Source organism: Chiloscyllium plagiosum, chromosome 27 (genome assembly GCF_004010195.1).
Source record: "Chiloscyllium plagiosum isolate BGI_BamShark_2017 chromosome 27, ASM401019v2, whole genome shotgun sequence".
Classification (NCBI taxonomy): Eukaryota; Metazoa; Chordata; class Chondrichthyes; order Orectolobiformes; family Hemiscylliidae; genus Chiloscyllium; species Chiloscyllium plagiosum.
The window spans coordinates 39164068-39191533 of record NC_057736.1 but is presented as its reverse complement, the minus strand read 5'-3'; the positions used below and the strand labels follow the sequence as shown (position 1 = coordinate 39191533).

Genomic DNA, 27466 nt, shown 5'->3' with positions numbered 1-27466 from the left:
CCAGTCTGCTCTCCTATTCAATCATGACTGATATATTTCGCAACTCCAATTTCCTGCCTTCTCCACATAACCTTTGACCCCGTTACAAATGAAGAACCTACCAATCTCTGTCATAAATACACTCAATGAAGTCCATCGATTAGAGAGGATGGAGAACAAAGATAGAATGAGAGGAAAATTGGGAAAAGAGATATAAGGAAGGGAAAATAGATAGAATGGGAAAAAGAGATTCAGAGAAACACATTTGCAAATCGAATTCTTCCAAATAGTAACTCCATTACCCATAATATACATTGAATCACCTTCAAGTGAGCATGTCCAAACAAACAAGCATGTCAAATGTCTGACAAATTGGCCAAAAGGAGAGTAGGAAGTATAATTAACTAGGCAGAAAATCACTTTCCCATAGTGCAACATTTGATTGGGGAATGTTAGGGAACATTGAGTCTGGCTTGTCAGTGAGAGACCAAAATGAGTTCGCTTACATAGCAAAAAGCCAATGGCCTGACCACAGCCCTATGCTTCCTTGTTGGAGTGTTTGTCATAGCCTGGTGCCAAGCTAAAGTTACTCTTGATGGGGAAGGATTGAATGGCACAGATTGGACAGAGTTCAGCAACTGTGTCGTCAGCTGCCTAGGCCCCCAACACAGACATTCGAATCCTTCATTTCCTGTATGGCATCCCTAAAACTTATTGCCTTAATTGGCTTTGTTGGACACCTGTACTGATTCATTGTGTCTCATTGTTAGCTTTTCATAAAATATTATAGTATAAGAGGGTCACTTAATCTGAACTTCCCATTTTATTCCTACTCCTAAGTTCATCCCACCACCATAACAAGTTTCTACTTACCAAATGCATGTTCAATTGCTTTTGAAAAGATCCTGTGGCATTTAGTTCACCGGGTCTTTTGCATTGTGCTTTGTAGATCTTAATTTTTAATGTGAAAAGAATTGTCTTTTTTTTTAGCCAAATTTGAACCTGTAGCTCTAATTACCAAACTACGTTGAATTGATTTGATTTATTATTGTCCCATGTACCGAGGTACAGTGAAAAGTGTTGTGTTATGTAATAACCATACAAATCATACCTGACCTAAGTACATCAGTGTAGTAGAACAGAATGCTGAATAAGGTGTTACAGCTATAGAGAAGGTGCAAAGAAAGATCAACTCTCATGTATGACAGGTCTGATAACAGTGAGGAAGTAGTTTTTAAAACTTGAGTATTTGTTTTCAAACTTTTGTATCTTCTTCCCAATGGAATAGGATGGCAGACAGTATAACGGGGTGGGAGGAGTCTTTGATGATGTTGGTTGCTTTCCTGAGGCAACAGGAAGTATAGACACAGTGCAAGGAAGGAAGGCTGATTTTTCTGATGGACTGGGCTGTGTTCACAACTGTCTGTAATTCCTTGCGGTCTCGGGCAGCGCGGTTGTCATACCAAGCTGTGATGCATCCAGCTAGGATGCTTTCTATGGTGCATCTATAAAAATTTGTAGGACGTGGCAAATTTCCTAAGCCTTCTGAGGAAGTAGAGGCAATGGTGTGCCTGGAGAAGATGAGGACTGCAGATGCTAGAGACCAGAGTCGAGAATGTGGTGCTGGAAAAGCACAACCAGTCACAACCAGCATCCGAGGAGCAGGAGCATTGACAATTCAAGTAAATGCTCTTCATCAGGAAGATGCCCATTGAAGAGATTATGCTCGAAACGTCGATTCTCCTGCTCCTCAGGTGCTGCCTGACCAGCTGTGCTTTTCCAGCACCACATTCTTGGCATTGGTGTGCTTTCTTAACTGTGGCATGATGTGAATAGATCGAGACAGATTGTGGGGGTTGTTGATGATGTTTACACCTTGAAAGCTTCAACTTCCTACCACCTCAGCACCATCGATGCAGACAGGGGCATTTCCTCCACTCCACTTTCTGAAGTCAAAGATATTAGTCGCCCTTCCTTCACTGTAGCTGGGTCAAAACTCAGGACACAGATATAAGGTAATATTACAAAGTAGCATTGAGTACAGGAATTGGGAGGTCATGTTGCAGCTGTACAGAACATTGATTAGGCTACAACCCCCACAATCTGTCTCGATTTGGAATGTTGCCTGCAATTCTGTTCTTCCTGCTATGGGAAGGATGTTGTGAAACTTGAAAGGGTTCAGAATAGATTTATAGTGATGTTGTCAGGCTTGGGGTGTTTGAACTATAGGGAGAGGCTGAATAGGCATCTAGATTTGTGCTATTTTCCCTGGAGTGTCGGAGGTTGAGGGGTGACCTTATAGATGTTTGTAAAATCATGAAGGGGATGGATAGGCTAAATAGACAAGGTCTTTTCCCCAGGGTAGGGGAGTCTAAAACTACAGGGCATAGGTTTAAGGTGAGAGGGGAAAGGTATAAAAGGGACCTAAGGGACAACATTTTCGTGCAGAGAATGGTACATATATGGAATGAGCTGCCAAAAGAAGTGGTGGAGGCTGATCCAATTATAAATTTTAAAAGGCATCTAGATGAGTATACGAATAGGGTGGTTTGAGAAGGATATGGACCAAATTCTGATAAATGCGACAAGATTTATTTCGGATATCTGGTTGGCATGAATGAGTTGACCATAAGGTCTGCTTCCATACTGTGTACCTCTTTGACTCTAATTAAATAGCACGAGGCAAAAGGAGATAACAGCTAGATTCAGCAATAACTTTCAATAGGAATTGGATAAATACTTGAACTGGAGAAAATTGCAAGGCGACGGCAGACAAGCAGGGCAATAAGAATAAATGAATAACTTCACAAAGAACTGTGACAGAAAAAAATGAGCTGAATGACCTGTCTGTGCTGAGTGAGAGAGTGCTGTTCAAATGCAAGTTAATGTTGTGTTGTGCACTTGGGTGCTGATGCAGAAGCAAGGTTCTGAAAAGGACCACTGTATCAAAAATGTTGGCTCTGATATCTCTCCACAGATGCTACCAGACCAGCTGAGTTTTTCCAGCAATTTCTGATTTTTTTTTCCTCTGATTTCCAGCATTTTCATTGCTCAGCATTGAATGTAGTGCAGGGGTGGCCGATGATGCAGCCAGTCGCTGCAAGGCTGATGCAGGACTCAGCCAATCACCGCACAGCATGTCCAGCTAATAGCCAATCATATCACAGTTAATCCAGGATGTGCTGTAAATCGCAGCGCAGCAGGTCCAGGACTTGCCAGTCACAACACAGCAGCTCAGATAACAGCCAATCAGAACACAGTAGCTCAGATAGCGGCCAATCAGAACACAGTAGCTCAGATAGCAGCCAAGCAGAACACAGTAGCTCAGATAGCAGGCAATCACAACACAGCAGCTCAGACATTAGCCAACCACAACACAGCAACTCAGATAACAGCCAGTCACAACACCGCAGCTCAGATAACAGCCAATCACAGTGGATTCTTACTTCACAGAGCAACCATTCTAAATTCCACTATCAACAACTAAATTATTTTTAAACTCTAAGGAGGAAAAGAGCACGAAAGTGACCAAGTGGGCCTGCAAATTCTCAGTCACACTCATATACCTGCGAGGTAAGAAATAATTTAAAGCGCAGAGCATCATGGGAGTTGTAGTCCTGGCGGTTGGGTGAGCTGTGCGCAGGCGCGGAGATGGCCATGGCGGTGTGCGGCGGCGGCATTCGGTGCTGGAGCCGCTCTGGAGCTTCACTCACCATCGTTAGCGGGTGCGTATGTGGGCGGAAAGGGAGGGGGGAAAGGGAGGGGGGAAAGGGAGGCCTCGCGTTACTTTATCTCGGGGCTTGACCCCTTCGTGGCCTCCTCGAGTCTCTGAAAACTTTAAATAAAACCGGAAGTTGTGGGGGGTTAAAACTCTGGAGGTGAGGCGGTATCTGTGAGGAGAGAAACAGAGGCGACGCTTCAGCTCCCAGTGACCCTCCTTCAGCACACTGTACCGGGGGGTGGGGGGTTCACATGAAGCTATCACGGTATTCAAACAGATGAAAGACTCAACAATCAATTTTTCAATGTATGATTTCAGTTACATCTCACTGTAAATGTTTGCTATAAATTCTGTGTTAGGATTGAGCCCTCCACCATCACCTGGTGATGGAGCGACGCTCCGAAAGCCAGTGTGCTTCCAATTAAACCTGTTGGGACTATAACCTGGTGTTGTGTGATTATTAACTTTGTAACCCCAGTCCAACACCGGCATCTCCAACTCCTATCTTCCATGTGAAATGGTCCTATCTGCCTCTTCAGATGGCTGTAACAGATCCCGTGGCACTGTTTCCAATGAAAGTTAACCCTGGGGTCACCCATTCCCCATTGCAGGCTATCATTACAAACCACATTTGTAACTGTCATTGGGATAGAGATCTTATTTCGTGTCAATGCCACACAATGTTTTAATCAGAAATTCTCATTGAGTTGCAGAGGGTAAATGTTTATGTAGAAGACTTAGAACTCAAAGAGGTGTCTTTGGTTTGTTTGGTTAGAGTCAAACTCCAATGTTTATTTGTTTCCTTGATATTGCTACTGTATGATCATAGAATCCCTACATTGTGGAAACAGGATCTTTGGCCCAGCAAGTCCACGCTGTCCCTCTGAAGAGTAACCCAATCAGACCCATTCCCCTACCCTATTACTCTACATTTACCCTGACAAATGCACGTAACCCACATATCCCTGAATGCTGTGGGTAATTTAGCCTAGCCAGTTCACCTAACCTGCACATCTTTGGACTGTGGAAGGAAACTGGAGTACCCGGAGCAAACCCAAGCAGTCATGGGGAGAATGCAAACTCCACACAGATAGTCACCTGAGACTGGAATCGAACCCAGGTCTCAGGTGCTATGAGATAGCGGTGCTAACTACTGAGCCACCATATCACCATTGCCTTCTGTGACCTTCTCCAACCTTCCAAAGCTTCAACAATGCTGCATTCCCCCAACTTTAGCCTGCCATGCATTTATTCCTAAAAAAGCTGTCGCCTGCAGATATTAAATTCCTTCTTCAACCTGTTGTTTCTACTTAAAACCTAACTCTTGATTTCTAAGTTATTTTTATTTCAAAAGTATACTTTATTCATTAAAAATATCATTTGTATATAATCACAAACAGTTTAGTTTTTTGTAGAGGGTGGCTCAATGGTTAGCAATGTTGCCTCACAGTGCCAGGGACCTGGCTTCAATTCCAGCCTTGGGTGACTATCTGTGTGGAGTTTGCACATTCTCCTTGTTTCTGTTTGGGTTTCTTCCTCCATTCCAAAGAAATGCAGGTTGGTGATTTGGCCATGCTAAATTGCCCATAGTGTTCAGGGATGTGTAGGCTAGCTGCTTGAGTTAGGGGAAATGTAGAGTAATAGGGTATGGGAATGCGTCTGGGATACTCTTCGGAAGGTTGGTGTGGACATGTTGGGCAAATGGCCTGTTTCCACACTGTAGGGATTCTATTATGAAATGGAGGAGTTTAAACATTTTGCATTTAATCTACTAAGATCTGGAAGTGAATGTAGATCAGTGAACACAACAACTGCAATAGTGTGTGCTGTGTGGATGCACCAATATATTATTGGAAATTTGAGTACAGGGTTTTGGATGAGCTCATGACTACAAAGGGTAAGAGGTTGCCAGACAAGCATGAAATATTCCAGTCTGGAAAACATGGCTGACAGTTTCAAAACAAGCAGGAGCTGAAGCAATGGTTTTCATGATGAAAAAAGAAGTAACAGGAAAATAAAAGATTGATTGGGAATTGTAGAACTATGGGGCATTCTCTGAGAATTAGGGCCAGACCATTCAGGTGAGACATTAAGAAGCACTTCTACACACACAAACAGGGTGGTAGATGTTTGGAACTCTTCCACATACAGCAGTGGATGCCGGATCAGTGGTTGGTTTTAAATCTGAGATAGTAACTATTTGTTAAGCAAAGATATTAAGAGATATGGGCCACAGCTCAGTCGTAAATTCATTGAATGTGGAACAGGCTCAAGGGGCTGCATGGCCAACTCATCTTCCTAGATAAGAGGCCCATTTCTCTGCAGGTGGGATACTGAGATGTGAATAGTCAGTTAAGACCAACAAAAGAACACAACACTGGAAACAGTCAGAGGAATTAACATTTCAACTCTAGCCTTTTTAACTTGTTGCATGTGAATTAGGAGCAAAAGTCAGCCATGGCTGATCTGATTATTCTGTATTTCTGTCTGCCCCATTAACCTTTACCCTCTTGTTAATCAATAATCTTTGTACCTCTGAGTTAAGCATTTCAAATACACTGCTTCCATCATCTTTCGAAAAGGCAAGTTCCAAACACTCATAACCATGAACTTCCATCTGAAATGGGTGACTCTTTACAGTAAAGTGACCACCTAGTTCTAGATTCTCCTAAAAGAAAAATCATAAGTTCCATGTATACTCTCTCCAAACCTCTCAGTATTATTTATCAATCTAGTCACCTCCCACTCTTTGAAACTGCAGCAGATGCCTGTCGAGCATGTCCAAACTTTCCTCAAACACAGATTCCAGGTATTGTAAATCTTCTCTAAATGTTTTTGCTATGGTTAACCTTCAGTAATAAGTCCAGTGCTGTACATTGTACTCCCAGATGTGGTCTTACTACTGCCCTGTGTAACAAAGCTTGATCTTTCACACAGTAAGTAATAACATTCTGTTGGATACCTGAACACTTGTACCTCCATTCTAACCTTTCTTTAAATTAATGCTCTAGGATACCTAGATTCCTCTCCATCCATGAACTCTGCAATTTCTCACCATTTAGAGTATCCAGTTTGATTCTTCCTGCCAAAATGAACAATGTCACATTTTTCCACAGGATGCTCCATTTGCCAGATCTTTTCTTGCTCACTAAACCCATTTATTATCCCTTTTTTCACCTTATTATGTACACTTCACAACTTCCTGAATTTGTCATCAGCAAATTTAACTTTGGTCCCTTTTATTTAAGCTGTTAATGTAAATTGTAAAACAGTGAGTCTCCAGCACTGATCCCTTTGGCCATTCCTTACACCTTGCCAACCAGAACATCAACCATTTATACCTAATATACATTTTCTTGTAAATTTTCTTGGTGGAAATCTGAGGAAAATGCATCTACCTCTATCCACAGTGCATGTTGCTTCCTGAAAGAACTCCAAAAAAATTGATTTCCCTTTCACAAAGCCATGTTGACAGTGTGAGATTTATCACCTGCCAGTCCACAACTCCAACAACTTACTCGGTACCGAGCTCCTGGTGATTGTGGGAACCATAGTGTTGAAGGAAAGTCCATAAGTATAGTATCCGTTTTGTAGGAACATAATTACGCAGGTCAGAAGGAAGGACAGAATATAAAAACACCAAATGATGAAAAGGTTGACAAGGAGGTTAAAATTAGAGCACAAGAGAAAGCTAACCGGAAATATAAAATCTAATTGCAAGAATAACAAGATATTTTCAGAATGTGTTTGGTATCTAGTTTTAAAAAACATGATTTGCTAATTCATATTAGAGGTTATATTTTAATAGTCTTATCACTTATAGAAATCAAACACGTGCTTTACCTGTTTATTTCATTGGATACTTTTATTTCATTGGATATTTTTTCTTGTTGATTGGATTTACTTTCTTGTGATTTTCTGATTAGATTACTGTAGCAGAAAGTCATGGCTCAGAAACAAGCCTTGCTGGCTGTTCATCAAGTCCTGGAGAAATGTTTCCATGTTATTGAGAAGCAACAGAATTTGTGGGAAAGTGCACTGAAGGAATGTATCCCAATCATGAGTTCGCTGAGTAACTTGGCAGAGCAACTGCAAGCATGCAACAAAGTTATGTTTATGAATACTCCCTTTCGAGAGTTCCCTGATCTACAAAACCGTCTGAAATACAAACTCACCCAGGCTATCACAATCAACTTGGAAACCCTTGGTGAGAAAATGTAGGTTCCAGCATCCTTCATCTATTGATATTTAACCCTAAAGTACTGTCTTGCGACATTAATTTGTACAAACATCAGCTTGTTTATTGTCAAAGTCAAGCTAGATTTGGCACTAAATATGCATTTTTATTGTTCTGGAAATGCTGATAGCACCTACAAGAAAGTTAGCCTAAAGCGATCTAGACTTCTGCTGAAAATGAATAGAATTACAGCTGTTTTCCTAAGCACTCATTTGTTAATTCTTGTGTTTATTACAATGCTACTTTGTTTTTGGAGAATACAGCTCCTGCCAGTTCTGTACCCTGAGTTGAATAAGCCAAGGTCAGTTTAAGAGCTTTTGTGGCAGAAATGCATTTATATCCTACCTTCACGTGACTGAACTTCCCATTCACTATGAGCTCCATTTTGATTCATTTAAGCACATTTTTTCTCTCTATGGTAGTATTTGTGATTTTGACTGGTAATGTAATTTCTGAAAACCAGGAGAAATGTAGAATATTGGCTATCTTATTTCATCTGGCACTGACCTCTGGTAGGGTTTACTTTCTGAGGAGCTTGCAGCCTTTAATATTTAGTCTGAAAGAATGTTTTTAACATCTGAAGTTAGGTGAATGGTTTAAGTGTGTTAGTTTGTTTTTGAAGTATATTTAGAATGGCACTGAATAATAAATGGTGATTCTCTTTTGAAGTTCACTCTATCAAGTATTTCCAGCAGTTTCTGTCAACTGCTGTCAGCATATACTCTGGACCTATCTCTCTTCTCCTCTTATCACTTGTTTGCTTTTTGTTTTGAGACACCTGTTATTTCTAATCTCTACTCCTCTAGCTAACCTCCCCGGACTTCTCTTTTTTTGTTTCACTTTTTCTACATTATAAAACTAGTCTTTTTAATCTCACTTCAGTTCTGAAGAAGAGTTATTTTGGACTTGAAACATTAACTCTTATTTCTCTGTCCACAAGTGTTACCAGTTGGGTTTCTCCAGTAATTTTTGCTTTTATCCCCATGTACTTTCTTATCTTCCCAACACTTTGCTGAAGCCGGTTACTGATGTTCACTGAAATCACAGATCAGGTCATTAAGCTCCATGCAATTAGGGAAACTAAATGGGGATGAGCTTTTTTTTGGTTGAGTGTGGATTGGCTGCCCATTGATTTTATTGATGAAACTTCATCTAGGAACTTTATGTAAGTTACAAAATTCAGACTACTTGTACATTTCTCATAGCTTTCCAGAATATGCTCAGTCCGAACAATGACTTTTGGTTTGAGTAAGCTGTTGTCTCTTCGTTAATTCTCCTGTTGCACATTGAGAACTCTGAAAGATCATCCAGACCAATCAAAGGTTCTGGAGAACAATGACAGAAGCAAACAAACCAAAGCTATTCTAATGCTATAAAAAACTTGTCACGAGTAACTGTCATCTATTTAGCACTTGTGCAGTAGTAGTAAACCAAATAGACAAGTGAAGATCCCATAAATGACATTGTATGACAACCAGTTGATCTGCTTCTGGTGGCTGCAGTAAAATTGCTGGCTTGGGCACTAGAAAAATGTCCTGATCTTTAAATTGTGTCATCGATATTAAATCAAACTTGACAAGCACATGATTTAAAATACTAGAATGCAGCATTCCTTTATTAAACTGGAATATCAGCTTCGACTGTGTTCAAATGATGATGAGGTGGGGTGTGAATGCAGAGACTTTTGGCTCTGAAATAAATGAACCAAGTGGATTTTGCTATCTGAGTTATTGACTATCTTAAATTCATTGGTTGTGCATGAATGCAATGTTTAAAGCTGAATTGAAAATTAATATTCTTATATTACCACTAAAATTGATTTCTATTCCTGTGGACTTAGGCCAAAATTGTGGGAACTGTGACTTTCCTGAAAGAGACTTTATTGAAAACCAGGGAGCAATGTGTCTTTAAAATACACTTTGCTATCTGTGTGGCTATAACTTGAATATGTTTCGTTATTCAATGTTGCTTGATCTAACGGTTTCTTTTTTAACATCTGTCAAGGAGTGTAATGAAAAAGGTACGGGACACAGCCACTAATCAAGTGACAATGTGCTTCCAAATGTACGAGAAACATGCTGATACCATTGGGTTGCCTGCAGTTCTTGAGCGTTCATGCCTCTGTCCATCTGTAGCAGATATGTTGGAGTGGCTTCAGGATGTCCAGCGGTTTTACAGAAGGCAGTATCCTTTTAATGTTGGCCCCTCCACCTCATAACTTGTGTGTGCGCTGGAAGACTGGAGATTGGCTAACGTGGTTCCACTGTTTAAGAAAGGTGGTAAGGACAAGCCAGGGAACTATAGACCAGTGAGCCTGACTTTGGTGGTGAGCAAGTTGTTGGAGGGAATCCTGAGGGACAGAATGTACATGTATTTGGAAAGGCAAGAACTGATTAGGGATAGTCAACATGGCTTTATGCGTGGGAAATCATGTCTGTCAAACTTGATTAATTTTTTTGAAGAAGTAACAATGAGGATTGAAGGTAGCGTGGTAGATATAATCTATATGGACTTTAGTATGGCATTCGACAAGGTTCCTCATGGGAGACTGATTAGCAAGGTTAGATCTCACAGAATACAGGGAGAACTAGCTATTTGGATACAGAACTGGTTCAAAGGTAGAAGACAGCGGGTGGTGGTGGAGGGTTGTTTTTTCAGACTGGAGACCTGTGACCGGTGGAGTGCCACAAGGATCGGTGCTGGGTCCACTACTTTTCGTCATTTATATAAAAGATTTTAGAGTGGTGCTGGAAAAGCACCATTCCTGATGAAGGGCTTTTGCCCGAAACGTGGATTTTACTGCTCCCCGGGAGCTGCCTGAACTGCTGTGCTTTTCCAGCACCACTCTAATCTAGACTCTGGTTTCCAGCATCTGCAGTAATTGTTTTTACCTATATAAAAGATTTTGGTGTGAGCATAAGAGGTATAGTAAGTAAGTTGCAGATGACACCAAAATTGTAGGTGTAGTGGACAGCGAAGAAGATTACCTCTGATTACAACGAGATCTTGATGAAATGGGCCAGTGGGCTGAGAAGTGGTGGATGGAGTTTAATTTAGATAAATGCGAGGTGCAGCATTTTGGGAAAGCAAATCTTAGCAGGACTTGTACATTTAATGGTAAGGTCCTAGGGAGAGTTGCTGAATAAGGAGACCTTGGATTGCAGGTTCAGAGTTCCTTGAAAGTGGAGTTGCTGGTAGGCAGGATAGTGAAGATGGCATTTGGTATGCTTTCCTTTATTGGTCAGAGTACTGAGTACAGGTGTTGGGAGGTCATGTTGTGTCTGTACAGGACTTTGGTTGGGCCACTATTGGAATATTGCGTGCAATTCTGGTCTCCTTCCTATCGGAACGGTGTTGTGAAACTTGAAAGTGTTCAGAAAAGATTTACAAGGATGCCGCCAGGATTGGAGGATTTGAGCTACAGGGAGAGGTTGCATTGGCTAGGGCTGTTTTCCCTGGAGCGTCGGAGGTTGATGGATGACCTTTATAGAGACTTATAAAATCATGAGGGGCATGAATAGGGTAAATAGGCAAAGTCTTTTCCCTGGGGTGGGGGAAGAGAAGAACTAGAGGGCATAGGCATAGGGTAAGAGGGGAAAGATATAAAAGAGACCTATGGGGCAACTTTTTCATTTAGAGGATGTTGCGTGTATGGAATGAGCTGCCAGAGGAAGTGGTGGAGGCTAGTACAATTGCAGCATTTAAAAGTCATTTGGATGGGTAGATGAATAGGAAGGGTTTGGAGAGATATGGGCCGGATGCTGGCAGGTGAGACTAGATTGGGTTGGGATATTTGGTCGGCATGGACGAGTTGGCCCGAAAGGTCTGTTTCCGTGCTGTACATCTCTATGACTATACTGTAACTTCACTGGAAATGTAGGACCAGTAATGGGGGTGGGTGTTGATTCAGGGTGGCAGAAGAGTCGTAGTTGGAGGGGAAATGCTGTTCATAAAATCCCAACAGTGTGGGAACAGGGCCTCAAGTCCACTTTGGAGTGAGCAGCTCCTGATCTCAAATGGAGGTAGGCCGGTGTGAATTATAGTGTAAAGTACCTCTTTACTAGTTTGCTAATTTAGTGTTTGAGAAAGCAGACCTTCCATCCTGGACAGCCTGGGAGGGATGGATATGTAATACTTGGCCTCTCAATTCCTGTTCACATTGCTCTTTTGGTTCCATTCAGTGCAGTCCTTCTTTCTTCTGCGCTGTTGCTGGTAGAGCATTCTTTTGCTTTATGACCATATCCAAGCTGGTGTGAGTAGTTGCTCAACGCATAATCTAAATGGCAGTCTTCAGGAGAAGGCCTGACATACGTTAACTGGAACAAACAAAAACAAAATTGTTAGAGAAACTTGGTAAGTCTGGCAGCAAATGTGGAGAGAGAAACAGTTAACATTTTGACTTCTTGAGAAGTCCTGAAGAAGGGTCACTTGACTCAAAATGGTGACTGTTTCTGTCACCACAGGTACTCCAGCAATTTTTGTTTCCGTTTGTTTCAGATCTCCAGCATCTGCAGTTCTTGGTTATACTTTTACTGGACCTCATTTTCAGGGTGGCTGTCTGTGACAGGTATTTAGACATGTCAAGAGAGATAGCTAGCAACTGACCATCTCAAAACCTGGTTTTCTGACTGGTTCCTGAAAGCCTGAGGAAGGTGGGGATGTTTGTAAAAGGACATAGAGCAATAAGGGGAATTTACCTGGTCAGTTTTTTTAAAAAAAGTGGCAGCTGGAATCCTATTTATGTCAGAGGGTCCCCAATTAGGCTTTTTAAAAAGACACTTGTTTGATTCAGTGGAGGGGGAGGGGGTGGCTGTAGATGCAGACCCGCAGGGTGGGTGAATGTGCTGCAACTGCAATGACGGTGGATTATTGTTATTCCTTTCAAGGTACTACCCTGTTTTTGCCAGCCTGAAAATGAGCTCCTTTTACTAAACACCACCCTTTCTCTACCTCCAAACAACCACATTTATATCCAACATCTCAGCCACCTCCCTTGGTTTTCATGCTTTGAATGTGGGACCCCAACACTTTGTGCCTTGGCTTGTACTGATAGCACATCAACTCTATGTAAATATAAGTGGTTGGTTATAGGAGGATTCAGGCAACTGGCAGAAAAAAAATGTTCATCTGACCCTCTAACTTGTCGTCACTCCATCACTGAGTATTCATTAACAATTATGAAAGATATCTATCCAGGATGCTCTTACTTAAAAATATCAGCCCTGCTAATCTAGCAAATCTTCAGGCTTTCCCTCAATCTTGGAGCAGTGTCTCAGAGCAGATGGATCAGGACTTGGTTACAGGTAATTTGTCATCATTTCTTTAATCTCCTATTCATTAGCTTGCCTCAACCTTTACCCCCAGCAGGTTAACAGAATGGCAATTTGGGTGATTTACTGCTTCTTGGATCTGTGGGACCCATAGCCCAATTAGTGCCTTTTAAAGGCAAAGGAAGAAAAGGTGTAAAATTGGGAGGAGGACTGTAGGAACTTTAAAACCTGGAGCAAGTACCATAGACTAATACTTTTATTTGAATCAGAACGGGGGTTCTGAAGAAGAGTCAGACTGAACTTGAAACATTAACTCTTTCTGTCTCCACAGATGCAGCCAGACATGTTAAGTTTCTCTAGTATCCTTTGTTTCAGTTTTCCGGCATCCGCTGTATTTTGCCTTTTAATGGATTTGGAAAAGGCAGTTATGCTTGATTACTCAAATTAACTTTTCTTGAAGTAAGGGAAGGTTAAAGGGGATGCAATAGATGATGTCTGTATGGATTTTAAGAAATTTTTCACAAAGTACATCATAATAAACTGGTTAACAAAATGGAGGTTCATGGAAAAGGATGGATTAAAACAAAGACTTAAGGATAGTAAATTTTGTAAATAGTTCTTTTTCAATGAAAGATCGTAGAATATGGTATTTATCAAAGTTCAGTGTTGCAACTATTTTTGAGACAAACTATTGGATTTTGGGATATAAGGTACATTTGGAAAACTTACTGACAATATTCACTTCGATATGGAAGACAGTGGGGCTATACCAATGGAATGCAACAGGCTAGCAGGATATGTAAACAAATGGTGAATGGAGTTTAATACGAGATGTGAGGTGATGCATTTTGACAGAAGGAATAGAGGAGATACAAGCGTGCTGATAACATTCTAAAGTGTGCAGAGATAAAGAAACCTTGCAGGTTAACTGAGAGCAATCAGACGTTGAAAGAGGAATTAACAAATAGAGTTCTTTGGCTTCATGAATGGAGATATTAAATACAAAAAATTTGGAATTATGTTGATTCTCTAGAAAGTTTAGCCCAAAGTAGAGTATTGAGCCACTTTTGGTCATCATACTTTAAGAATAATGTGAAAGTCTTTGAATAGTGCAGAGGAAATTCACAAAATGGTTTCAGTAATGAGAGAACTTAGCTCAAGTTAGTCTTAACCATCATGACATTTAAGATGTCTTTAGATGATCCTTGTGTGCTACGGCATTTCATGTGATCAATTACTGAAAAGTGGGACTGGAATGCATAGATGCTTGATAATTGGCATGGGTTTCTTGGGCTGAAGGGCCTCTTTCTGTTCTATTATGGACCAGGCCAGACCCCCTCAAAACATGATTTTAACGGCAGATGGAAATTGAAAATGCAGTATAAAGATTATGACAAACCTTTTGAATAGATAAAGAAAAGTTGAGAGGAAAATCATTTTTATGTAACCAGTGGTAATGAGCTTAAACTTGCAGCCTTTGAAGATGATGTGAATTGAAATAATGATTCCAGAGCGAAATTGGATAGACAGTTGAGGGAAATAAATTATCAGGGCTATGAAGATTGGAATGGGCTTCAGGCCAAATAACCTTTCTGTGCTATAATGACTCTCACTAAAAAAAAAACTGACATCAGTAGAAAAGATTGCAAATAGATTGTTGCCAAACATACAATTTAACAATTGGTTTGAAATCTGATTGACATGTCACTTTTCCTAAAGTCATCCTAATCCAGTTAATGTGGTTAACTCTTAATTGTCGTCTGACCAGGCTTAGCAAGCCACTCATTTATGACAATGAGGACTGGGTAATATGTCAACCTTGTGAATAATGTCCATACCCTGAAAATGAAAACAAAATCAGTTGCACGAATGATACTGTTTTATTAAATCTGAATGACAGGAGCACATGTTTATACTTGTATTTGTGAAAGTAGTGTTTGTCTGTGGTATCCATAGGATCACTGATGCTCTTTCTTTGTTTTACTGATGCAGATACTTTACTCAAAGTAACATACTTCATGGAAACTTGCCACAGCTCCAAGAAAGGCTCCTCACCAGAACTGTCACAAGTCTGATTTCTACTTGAAGCCATTTGATCTGATGAAAGTAGTGATTCACTACATGCCGATATGGAATGTAGTTTAAGGGTAACATGGCCCAACTCGTGCGTACTATGAATGCAGCCTAACTAGTTCTCAAGTATAGACTTCTTAGTATTTCATGTCTTTTTTTTTTAAGATGTATCTTTTTGAATTAAGGTGCAGATGGAGTTCTGCACCATCGTTTATGGAGCTGCAGCAGAAATTTGTCTATGATTTCCAACTTGGAAGTATTGCATCTAGCCACACAGTTTCACAGAAAGTGACTCCACAATGGAGTGGGAAGTTGTCTCATGCACTGCTTTTTTTTTAAAAAAAGAAAGAAATTATTAAAGTGGCAGTGCAAGATGTAAAAACAAAGGCCCAGGAATTCCTGGTGGAATAGGAAAGCAGGTGGGAAGGAAGGGGAAGAGTGAGTGGGGTGAAGGGGAGGGGATGTCAAGATCAAGTTGGACTGGAACATCTGCCCATTGCTTGAGACACTGACTCATACAGAAATATGCAGTGGACATTGGCTTTGTTTATGGTGCACGCAACTGGGGCACCCACTTGAGGAGGGGGTGAGTGTCTTCAATGTGGCATGTTATTACAGCCTCAAGGGGTCCTGGTAGCTTCAGGTTCAGTTTCCTTGTGCACCAATTTTGAAAAGGCAACTGGTTGCTCTAATCTGGCTTCTGATGTCCGGGTGGGGCTGTAATGGTAAAGAATCCTTACAGACAACCCTGCTCACCACCATCACCATCGCAACTTGGAAAGCCAGAGCTCGGACATTTGGACGCAGTGTCTCTAACCTGCTGGAGAAGACAGGAGGTACAATGTGAATTTCACAAAAATTCTTGTGTAATGCAGGGTATGTGCTATTCACTTAAGAGCAATGTTATAGCTTTGCAAGCTTGTTCTGTAATAGAATAAACTAATTTGACTCGTTTCTGTTTTATAAATAGATGTATTTCAATCACATTTCAAAAATTGTTTCTTTTTATATTGCATTTGTGCGGGATCCTAGCAGTAACTTTGTATCATTTACCACAGCAACTGATCAGGCAAGAGTATGCAATCATCACTAGTAAATTGTGTGGACATTAGGTCAAGGAGGCAATAATTCTTTAGTATGTTTGTTTTGATTGAAAAGCAAGTAGAAACCACTTCAAAAAGGCTGCTGGTATTTGTGTTTTCAAAACAATCAGTTTACAGTAAATGGCTGTGTGTCTTAGTGAGTTTCAGGATTTAATAGCTTTTTGAAAGAAACCTTTGATTGCTATTGGTCAAATTTAGCTAGTCTATTTAGCCTGTCTGAAAGTTGATGTCTCATGGTGCAGAAAGTCCTTGCCTCACCCAGTACCATGCAGTCTTCTAGGAGAGGTTAAAGACATTTTTTTTACAAAACCCAGACAACTCGTGGAGAGTTGGGAGGGGTAGGGGTGGTGGTGGGTTGGATGCAAGAGAGATGGAAAGCATTTTTAAAGCTTCGCTCTGTTCTTTTTAACCAAATGGAGACTAGTCCATAATTCCATGAAATTTAATTTGAGATTATTTGATCCATGTTCCATTTAATTTTAATTCTTAAAGCCAACTTCTTGCCTGTTACATCTAGATTAGGAGAGATCACAGCTCCCCTTTAACCCTGTCTGGTCAGTTCTATTGCATTTCTTTCTTTTTCGAAGATAATTTCAACTGAAGTATAATAACCATCTACTAGATCAGTTTAACTAAGTTTATTACCCAGTGTCCTGAAGACAAGGTAGGTGGGGAAAGTGTCTCCTTTACACGATGATTTAGAGTTATGGTGGCTGGTTGAATACAAGAGATTGCTGATTAGCCTCTTAAATGAGAATTGTTTTCCTCAGAGGAACATGAGTCTTTGCGTACTCTTAAGGCAGATTTAGATTCCTTACGAACATGGGGGTGAAAGGTTGTAAGAGTAGCTGGGATCGTGGAGTACACAGATCAGCCACTATCTGGTTGAATGGCACAGTGGACCCACTGGCCGACTCTTAATTCATAGGTTTGCGTTTTTTTGGAACTTTGTCACAACTTTAACACCAGTTACCCACTAAAACCACATAATTGGCTGAAAGTCCTTTGAGCTGACCTTAGGTTACAAAAGAAACAATAAATGTAGTTCTTATCTTTCTATTTAAACAGTCAGATTACAAATGTAAGCTCTGCAGCATTATTTGGATCTCTTTTAGAATTTACACTTCATCTGGATGCTGTTGTGAGCAATTTGGAATATTTGCATTCTAATATTTTTTCAATATATTTAAATGCATCCTTATTTTTCTATTGAAAATAGGTGTGGGGGTGTTTACATTTAAGAATCATCTAATTGAGTAATAAACATTCAATTTACTTACTATGTGGGTCTGGAAAACTGTTGGACAAGCAACCTTTAACTAAAGCAGGTAGGAGTAGAGGCACATCGTGATGTGGTGCCATGAGCTAACCTTGTTTTTGGAAGATAGCACAAGTGGGACTGTTACAAACAGAGCATGAGGCTGTTGACCCCGGGAAACATTGAGCAGCTCGAGGGATTACGCCAGTTGGAGAACCGTGAAGCCCCTCTGAGTCGCCAGCAGACTGGTGGGGAACATCAAGAGGTTCTTCATCCTCAGAGGTGTTCAGGAGGTGAGAGAGAGGTGGGGAAAACTGTCCCAACTCCAGGAAAGTATGCCGAACCTGCTCCTGCTGCAGACGATTGGATTCGATGTTCCGGAGGACCTCCAGGAGGTGAAGGGCCAGCAAGCCTCGCTCTTTGCCTTGGAGGCCTCCAAGATGATCTTCCGGTCTAGGGTCCACTCCGTGGAGCAGAATGAGACGTGCTCACATTTCTTCTTCCAGAAGGTGCACAAAGAGAGCTCCGTGCTCAGCAGCCTGAAGGAAGAAGATGGCTCGGTAACGTCATCTCAGGCTGATGTCATGAGGATCAGCAAATCATTCTATGCCAGTCTTGTATGACTTGAAGCCAACTGACAGCGCAGCCTCCCAGTTGTTCCTGACCTCTATCACTGAGGTCTTAGAAAACTGAACACAGGAGATGATGGACCAGCCGTTATCTCTGGATGAGCTGACCAAAGCCCTAGACTCCTTCAAAAAGAATAAAACTCCCGGCAGCGACGGCTTACCGGTTGAGATCTATTCTGCTATATTGGACTTGATTGGCAGGGACCTGCTGGAGGTCTATAGTGCCTGCCAGAAGCATACTAATATGAGCGAATCCATGAGAAAAGGCATCATCACCCTCCTCTACAAGCAGAAAGGGGTGAGGGAGGAAATCAGAAATTGGAGACCAATCTCACTATTAAACGTAGACAACAAAATCTTGTCAAAGGTCATTGCCAACTGGCTCAGGTCTGCTCTGGGATCGATGATCCACCCTGACCAAACCTGTGTTTACCGGGCAGGAAGATCGCTGAGAGTCTCTCACCCCTCAGGGATACGATTGCCTACATGCAGGACAAGGGGGTGGACACCTGCCTCATCAGCCGGGACCAGGAGAAAGCCTTTGACAGGATATCACATTCGTATATGCGAGATGATCTCTCCAAAATGGGCTTTGGGAGGGAATCTGCAATTGGATCCGACTGCTCTACACCAACATTGTCAGTGCAGTCTCGATCAATGGGTGGGAATCAGAGCTTTCCAGTCAGATCTGGAGTCAGGCAGGGCTGCTCTCTCTCGCCTGCCTTGTTTGTGTGCTGCATTGAGCCATTTGTCAAATCCATCAGGAAGGATGCGAGCCTGAGAGGGGTGACTATTTCTGGCAGCGGGGGCCTAAGGTTAAGGCCTCCCTGTACATGGATGACGTCGCCATTTTCTGCTCGGATCTGCTCTCCGTGCACAGACTTGTGTGCTTCTGTGACCAGTTACAACGGGCCTCGGTGGGCCAAGGTAAACCAAGACAAGAGCGAGGCCATGCTCTTCGGGAACTGGGCCGACCAATCCTCTATCCCCTTCAGGACTGACCACCTGAAGGTGCTGCGTGTTTGGTTCAGAGGGGCTGGGGCATATCAGTAAAGTAAGGCAGAAACTGGGTAGATAGAAGCAACGGTCACTCTATCATGGGTAAAAACCTGATCATCAGGTGTGAGGCACTGTCATTGCTGTTATATGTGGCACAGGTCTGGCCTATTCCCAGAACCTGTGCCGCTGCAGTCACCTGGGCCATCTTCCACTTCATGTGGAGATCAAAAATGGACCAGTTCCGAAGCAACACAATGTATAAAGATCTGGGCAACGGGGGGAAAGAAACACACCCAATGCCACTCTCACCCTGAAGGCCACCTATGTATGTGGCTGTATCAAGCTGTGCGTGGATCCCCGGTACGCAAACACCAAGTGTCACTACATACTGAGATTCTACCTTTCCCTGTGTTGCGAAGGATGGGCCTGGCCTCGCTGCTGGACCTTTCCGTTTCACCTGTCCTTCATGGAGAAATTTATGAAGAAAAACACCTTTGACCATAAGTACATCAGGAAGTGGTCACCACGTAGTGTCCTTGAGACCCTTTGGGAAAAGGAGAGGGTGGATCCTGTTGAGCGGTTCCCTGGGGCAGACTGTCAAAGTCATTTGGCAGAGTGCCCCATCACCAGAACTTTCAAACAAGCACCAAGACATTGCTTGGCTGGTGGTGAGAAGGGCTGTGCTGGTGCGAGCCTTTATGCATGCCTGGACTCTCTGGCCCACCGCACGCTGCCCTCGAAGTGGATGTGGAGGGGGTGAGACTGTCACACACCTCCTTCTGGAATATGCCTATGCAAAGGAAGTCTGGAGAGGAATGCAGTGGTGTTTGTCGAGGTTCGCCCCGAGCAGCTCCGTGACGCGGGACTCTATGCTCTACGGTCTGTTCCCCGGGATGCACACTGAGACGAACATCAACTGTGCTCGGAGGGTCATCAACTCTGTGAAAGATGCTCTTTGGTCTGCCCGAAACCTGTTGATCTTCCAACTGAAGGAGTTGACCCCGACTGTGTTTTGCAGACTGGCACATTCCAAGGTCCAGGACTATGTGCTGAAGCAGGGGGCAGCTGCCACCAAGGCACGGTGGGGAAAGACCACCGTGTAAGGTCTGCCTGCCAAAGAACAACGGGGGCCCACTCAGTAATTGGGTTCTGCTGACGCCTCAGCTAAATGTCTGGAGGGTCAACATAATTATCAACATATGGTCGTTTCTGTCCGGCCCGCATGCGGTCAATCTTACTTTTTAATTTATTTTCTAATTTATTTACGCGATGCATGCAATACGATTGTTGCTTTTGTTTTGAAAAGGATGCTTTTTTACATATGGACGCACGTGTGCGTGTATGTGCACGCATGCGTCAATAGCTAAAAGTGATGCTTGCTGGCAAGCCCTCCAAATGTCAGCTCACACCAAGACAAGTTATGTCATATCCCACAAAATCGCCAGAAACAGTCAACTGTTTTCTGATGGAGAGTTTATTAAGGAGTGCTTGCTGGAACTCTGCAGAGCTAATATGCCCGGAGAAAAAGGAGACATTTGAGAATGTGCCCCTCTCCCGACGCACTGTAACGAGAAGGATTGGGGACATCACGAGAAATCTGACGCTTCAGCTGCAGCACAGAGCGGTCAACTTTGACTTTTTTTTCTTGGCTTTGGATGAGAGCTGCGACGTACGTGACACAACCCAGCTACTCATCTTCATACGTGGGATAACTACGGACTTTAAAATCACAGAGGAGCTGACAACCATGCAGTCTATGAAAGGAACAACAACTAGTAATGATTTGTTCATGGGGGTAAATGCATATTTGGACACGTTGGGACTAAAATAGGACAAGCTGGCGGGTGTGACAACAGATGGTTGTCCAAATCTATTGGGAAAAAATATTGGGCTCTTAAAGAGAATGCAGGATAAAGTGACAGAAATTGACCCTGAACAGAAATTGGTATTTTTGCATTGTATTATACATCAGGAAGTGTTGTGTAAGTCAGTGTTTTAAAATTAACCATGTGGTTGATGTTGTAACTAAAATAGTTAACTTCATCAGGGCAAGAGCTTTGAATCACAAGCAGTTTGTTGCACTTTTGGAGGAAAATGAGACTGAACATCGTGACATAGGCTACCACACAGGTGGCTCAGCCTGGGCAAAATGCTGAAAAGTATATGGGACCTGAGAGAAGAGATTCAAGATTTCTGTGTGAAGAAAGGGAATGGCATTCCACAGCTTTCAGATGCAGACTGGATTGCAGACCTTGGTTTTGCTGTTGATGTGACTGCACTTAAGAATGAACTAAATGTGAAACTGCAGTGCAAAGGCCTTTTTGTGCATGAAATGTACAACTCGGTGAAGGCTTTTATGAGAAAGTTGCAGCTTCTCTCAAACCAAATGGAGGACAACATTCTCACTCACTTGCCAACACAGAAGGAAGCTGCACCTTCAGCTGATCACCTCCATGGTACTCATCTATGTTAGAAGCATTGCATGGTGAATTTTCAAGGCAATTTCAAAACTTTAAAACGGTTGAGAATGAAATGCACATGATTTTTTTCCCCCATTTACATGCAATTTGGAGAATGCACCTATTGATGTTCAGCTTGAACTCATTGACCTGCAGTCTGACACACTTCTGGCAGAGTACTTTAGGCCAGTCTCACTGCTTGATTTTTACTCATCCCTCAAAGAGGAGAACTTTCCACACATGAGGAGACATGCTCAGAAGATTCTAGTCCTCTTTGGATCTACCTATATATGCGAACAGGCATTCTCAGTGATGAAGTTCTACAAATCCAAATACAGATCCTCTATCACTGATGATCACCTCTCAGCTGTCCTTCGCATATCCACCTCAGACATTCAACCAGATTTCAGTGCACTTGTTCAAGCCCAAAATAGACTGGCTTTTTCTCACTAAACAAGTAAAATGAGCTGAGAAACATCAAAAGCACTTATTGCTTTGTGTATAGAGTTTGTTGTTTGTAATACTGAACAATAATGAAACAACTTTTCATTATTGGTTTGTGAGATTAACATGTTAAAAATAAAATGAAATACTCAAATTATTGTTTTTACTGTTTATTTCTTCTATATTTGACCTACTCCACAATTTCATATCTTTATTGTAACAGAATATCCTTATTCTTTTGATTATAAGTTTCAGTGCAAAACTATATAATTTAGTACTTTTTACAATGGGAGAAAATTAATACTGAGCAAAATTGTGTTCAACTTATTGTTGGTTCAGCCCTTCAACACAACTCAGGTTTCTCATGTGGCCCCTTGGAAGAATTAATTGCCCAGCCGTGGTGTAAGGTCTGCCTGCCAAAGAACAATGGGGAGACCCACTCAGTAATTGGGCTCTCCTGACACCTCAGCTAAATATCTGGAGGGTCAACATACGTACTTGTATATACAAATAATTAAGTCCGATCTCTGTATGTAAAGAAATGCAATGTATGCATGTGAATGGGATCACCACTTGTATAGATATCAAAATATTTTTATGAATAACGTATATTTTTGAAATAAAAACAAATAGAGTGTGAGGCAAAGGTAATGGTGTGCTGGCAAGGGGGAAGCCAGCCTTGAAGAGGAGGGCTCAGCATAGCCAATTTGGGACAGTAACCAGCAAGTCATGTTAATGTTGAGGAAGTAGTATTCAAGCTGTTGAGTGCTCTGCTTGGACTCCTTAGCTCAACTAGCTTAGTAGCAGCACTCATACGGCACTGACAGAGTGTAGCATGGCAGGAGGCCCTAGCTTGTGGATGAAACATTGAACCACCTGTCCTCTCTGGTGGACATAAGAAGATGTGCTTTAGAAGCTGATCAGAAGAGTTCTTCCTAATTTTCTGTATTCCTCGAGCAGCATCACCAGGAAGTATTTGGTCATTATTGCAATGCTCTGTGGGATCTTGCTGTGTGCAGCTTGGCAGCCATTGTACTTCTAAAGTACCTGACAGCCTGAGGTTATATTTAAAAAAAGGTTTATACAAGGTAAATTTAGAACAAATGTTAATATGCTCTACACAAAAACAGGTAGTAAAGAAATATGTAAAGCCTGGGTGGAACTGAATGCTGTTCATACTGGATAAGCCAAGGTATGTCAAATATCACAAGTGGATAATGAAAGATATTCAATGTAGCTCACTGTGGAGAGCTGTACGTAGCTCAGTTCCATTTTCATAGATTCTCGATCCACACTGTTCTCTCAGGTTTCTGATCTGCTCTCTCAGTAATCATCGAATATCTTCTGAATATGTCTGATTTTGAATCACATGCATCTATATTTCCGTGGGAAAAAAATATTTAAATAGTTTAGTTTGACTGTGGTTGGGATATTCTAGTATGAGGCAGCAGCAAATGGATGTCTTTCTGACCACTAATTTAACAATAATAGCAGACATGCTTCAATGCAATGATACAGTTACGGCTTTTGTGACGCTGGTAGTGATCCTACCTCTGAGCTAGAAAGCCATGGGCTCAAGTGTCACCTGCTGTTCACCAGAGCTCTATAATCAGTTGATCAGAGAACATTTCTAACGGTACAGTCCTGCCCATCTTGGTATCGAGTCCGGGTGGATCCTTGTGTGCAAGTGCCCGAGAGTACTAGGTGCCTGCAACAGTCAGATTGCCTTCAAGTCAAACAGCCCACTCTTTTGGCAAGTTTGCTCATCAGTCACTGCAACAACTTTGCACTTTCATGTCTGTCATTTGAAATACAAAGCCTCAGGAAATTGTGGCTGTTCATTTTGGATATATTTATGTGCAATAAATTCGGAGTGCTGGGTGTTATAAAATAGTAACAATATCTATTCAGCAGTTTAGCTATCATTAATGCCCCACTTGATTGATGCCAAGTCAATTTCAAACGCAGCCACAATGGGCTATTTGTATTCATATCATTACATTGTCATTAGCTTTTCATTTGATTTTTTTTTCTGAAACACTGTGTAGCATTCTGACAGGAAATGAATGGTTACCACTGATGCTATTATTTAGTTTTGAAGGCTTGTGGAAACTGTCTTCCAAGAAATTGAGTTTATACATTTATCACATCAAGTCCTGGTAGCGCTGTTGGGAAAATAGAAGCCAACATTTTATGTTTCAGCAAAAGAAACAAACGAGACCACAGTGGGACTTCTCTTGGATGGGTACAGGAAGAATTTGCATTTACAAAGTGCCTTCAATGACCTTGAGATCTCCGGTTGACTCTGCAAACTTGTTGAAACTGCTATGCAAGGAGTGGTTGAGTCAAATGATGCCTTTAAGGTGATACGAGGTGAAAGGAAGAATATGTTAATGAGGATATGAGGAAGAGTAGAATAAGGTGCATATGAGCATAGTCATCAAAATGAATATGAATGGTTTCTGTGCTGGGAACATTGTGTATTTCAAGCAGCAGAAATGGTTTTGAAGGATAGACACTTGTAATACAGAAAAGCAAAACATCTGACTTGAGCATGGAAAGATCTACAAAACATAATGAGGTAAATGAGCAGATCATTTGGTTTAGGTGTTGGTTAAGCGATAAGTTTAGACAGAAACACTGGCAGCAATCCCTTGCTCAGTGTGATGCTGCAGAATCTTTTCAGATTAACCCCTTAACATGAGACATCCTAGAATGTAGCCCTTTTTCAGTACTGCACTGGGAGTGTGTATGCTCAAGCAATTTAGGGCAGCACGGTGGCTCAGTGGTTAGCACTGCTGCCTCACAGCACCTGGGTCCAAGGTTTGATTACCAGCCTCGGGCGACTGTCTTTGTGGCGTTTGCACATTCTCCCTGTGTCTGCATGGGTTTCCTCCCACAGTCCAAAGATGTGCAGGTTAGGTGAATTGACCGTGGTAAATTGTCATAGTGCTAGGTGCATTCGTCAGAGGGGAATGAGTCTGGGTGGGTTACTTTTCGGAGGGTCAAGTGTGGACTGGTTGGGCTGAAGGGCCTGTTACTGCACTGTAGGTAATCTAATCTAATACTTAAGTACTGTCGATGCTGGGAATCTGAAATTAAAGTAGAATATATGTGAAGTACTCGCATATGTTTTACATATATCACACATGCAAATGCTTCTGTTTACAAATTAAGGGATTTTTTTTCTGTTAATAACCCTGACAACTTGTCCACTCAACTTCAAAAGACTCGTGAATATGAAACTCCAAGTGTTATAATCCAACTCAGTCTTTGATGTGAAGCAGAGGGAGAAAACTCACTCAAGTTTTCTATGTAAAGAGCTAACTTTATTTTTATTCATTCATGGGATGTAGGTATTGCTGGCTAGACCAGCATTTGTTGTCCAAAGGATAGTTGAGAGGCAACCACATTGGTGTAGATCTGAAGTCACATGGGGCGGGGCAGGCCAGGAAAGGAAGGCAGATTACCTTCTATAAAGGATGTCATTAAACCAAATGGGGTTTTATGACAGTCAACAGTGATTCTGTAGTCACCCTTAACCTAGCTTTTTTTATTGGATCGCAGTTTTACCAACTCATAGATTCATAGAATTGTACAGTTCAGAAACAGACACCTTTTCTAACTTGTCCATGCCAACCAGATATCCTAAATTAATCTAGTCCCATTTGCAAGCATTTGGCCCAAATCTCTCAGAATCCTTCCTATTCATGCACCTATCCAGATGCCTTTAAATATTGTAATTCTACCAGCCTCTACCACTTATTGTGGCAGCTCATTGCATGCATGCATACCACTCTACATGAAAATTACCTTAAACCTCTGTCGTCTACTTTTGGACTCCCCTAGCCTGGGAAAAAAATATCTTGACTGTTTACCCTATCCGTGCCCCTCATGATTTCATAAACCTCCATAAGGTCACCCCTTGGCCTCTGATGCCCCCCCCTCCCCCCCCCACACACACACAGATAATTGCCCCAACCTATTCAGCACCTCCCTCAAGCTCAAACCTTCCAACCTCAGCAAGACGTTTCTAAATCTTTTCTGCACCCTTTCAAGTTTAACAACACTTTTCCTGAAACAGAGAGACTGGAAATGAATGCAGTATTCCAGTTGCAACATGACCTCTCAAATGCTTTACTCGATGCACTGACTAATAAAAGCAAGCATACCAAATGCTGCCTTCCCTACTCTGTCCATATGTGACTCCACCTTCAAGGAACTATGAACCTACACTCCAAGGTTTCTTTGTTCAGCAACAGTCCCACAACCTTACCATTATGTGTATAAGTCATGCCCTGAATTGCCTTACCAAAATGCAAAATCTTGAATTTATCTTAACTCCATCTGCCATTTTTTGGCCCATCTGGTCAAAGGATCGTTCAGTTTTGAGACAATACAGTGTGCTGCTACTGTCAGTGTCATCTACAAGTTTACCATCCATTCCTCCTATATTCACATTCAACTCATTTATATAAGTGACAAAAAGCAGTGGACCCAACACTGATCCTAGCGACACACTGCCGGTCACAGGCTTCCAGTCTGCCATGATGGGATTCAAATCCATGTCACTAGATCAACAAACATTGTCTACAAACAAAACCAGAAATTGTTGGAGAAATTCAGCAGGTTTGGTTGCATTTGTGAAGAGAAAGCAGAGTCCACATTTTGAGTCCAGTGTTCTGTCTTCAGAGTTAACTGGTCACTGGACTTGAAACACTGCTTCCGCTTTCTGTCCACAGAAGCTTGGTTCAAGACAAAAAAATTGCAGATGCTAGAATCCAAGGAAAACAAGCAGGAGATTGGAAGAAAACAGCATGCCAGGCAGCATCAGGAGGTGAAGAAGGCAATGTTTTGGGTGTAACCCTTCTTCAGGACTGGGGATGTGTTTGGAGGGGGTTGAGGGGGGAGGTGGGTGCTAGTAGAGATAGGTGAACACAGGTAGAGGTTATGATCTGGTTGGTCAATAGGAGGATGGAATCCGGTTGGTAACTGGAATGAAGGGTTGATCAGAGGAATGGAGGGGAGGAGGCAGGGCTGGGAAGGGAGTTGGGGGATGGGAAGGGAGGTTATTTGAAATTGGAGACCTCAATGTTGAGTCATCCGGGCTGTAGACTGCCCAGGCGGAAGGTGAGGTGTTGTTCCTCCAATTTGTGGTCTGATTTGCTGTGGCAATGGAAGAGACCAAGGATGGTCATGTCAGTAAGGGAGTCGGAAGGGGAATTAAAATGGACGATGACTGAGAGGTCAGGTCGGCCCCTGTGAACCCAGCTGCGTTTCTCGGTGAAATTTGC

General features: G+C 42.0%; 2 protein-coding genes across 2 annotated transcripts in view; one reads left to right on the top strand and one right to left on the bottom strand.

Moving 5' to 3' along the window:
• cdca8 (cell division cycle associated 8) overlaps window positions 1–3703 on the bottom strand; it is a 61418-nt gene extending 57715 nt beyond the window's left edge. Inside the window, exon 1 of the mRNA XM_043717888.1 lies at window positions 3546–3703. Coding sequence (XP_043573823.1) covers window positions 3546–3695 — 150 coding nt within the window. The 5' untranslated portion in view covers window positions 3696–3703. The remainder of the gene's footprint in view (window positions 1–3545) is intronic.
• On the top strand, window positions 3616–16247 carry c19h1orf109 (c19h1orf109 homolog (H. sapiens)). Its single transcript, XM_043717889.1, has 5 exons — window positions 3616–3704; window positions 7627–7917; window positions 9942–10121; window positions 13122–13240; window positions 15200–16247. Exons 2-5 carry the CDS (start codon window positions 7646–7648, stop codon window positions 15280–15282), a joined length of 654 nt encoding a protein of 217 aa, XP_043573824.1. The 5' UTR covers window positions 3616–3704; window positions 7627–7645; the 3' UTR covers window positions 15283–16247.
• Window positions 16248–27466: the final 11219 nt, after the last annotated feature.

Bases quoted from the DNA above. Each gene is read 5' to 3' on its own strand.
- c19h1orf109 (XM_043717889.1), top strand. From the start codon at position 7,646: ATGGCTCAGAAACAAGCCTTGCTGGCTGTTCATCAAGTCCTGGAGAAA. The intron at 10,122-13,121 runs GTATCCTTTTAA...CAATTATGAAAG, and splicing joins CAGCGGTTTTACAGAAGGCA to ATATCTATCCAGGATGCTCT. The intron at 13,241-15,199 runs GTAATTTGTCAT...TTACTGATGCAG, and splicing joins GGATCAGGACTTGGTTACAG to ATACTTTACTCAAAGTAACA.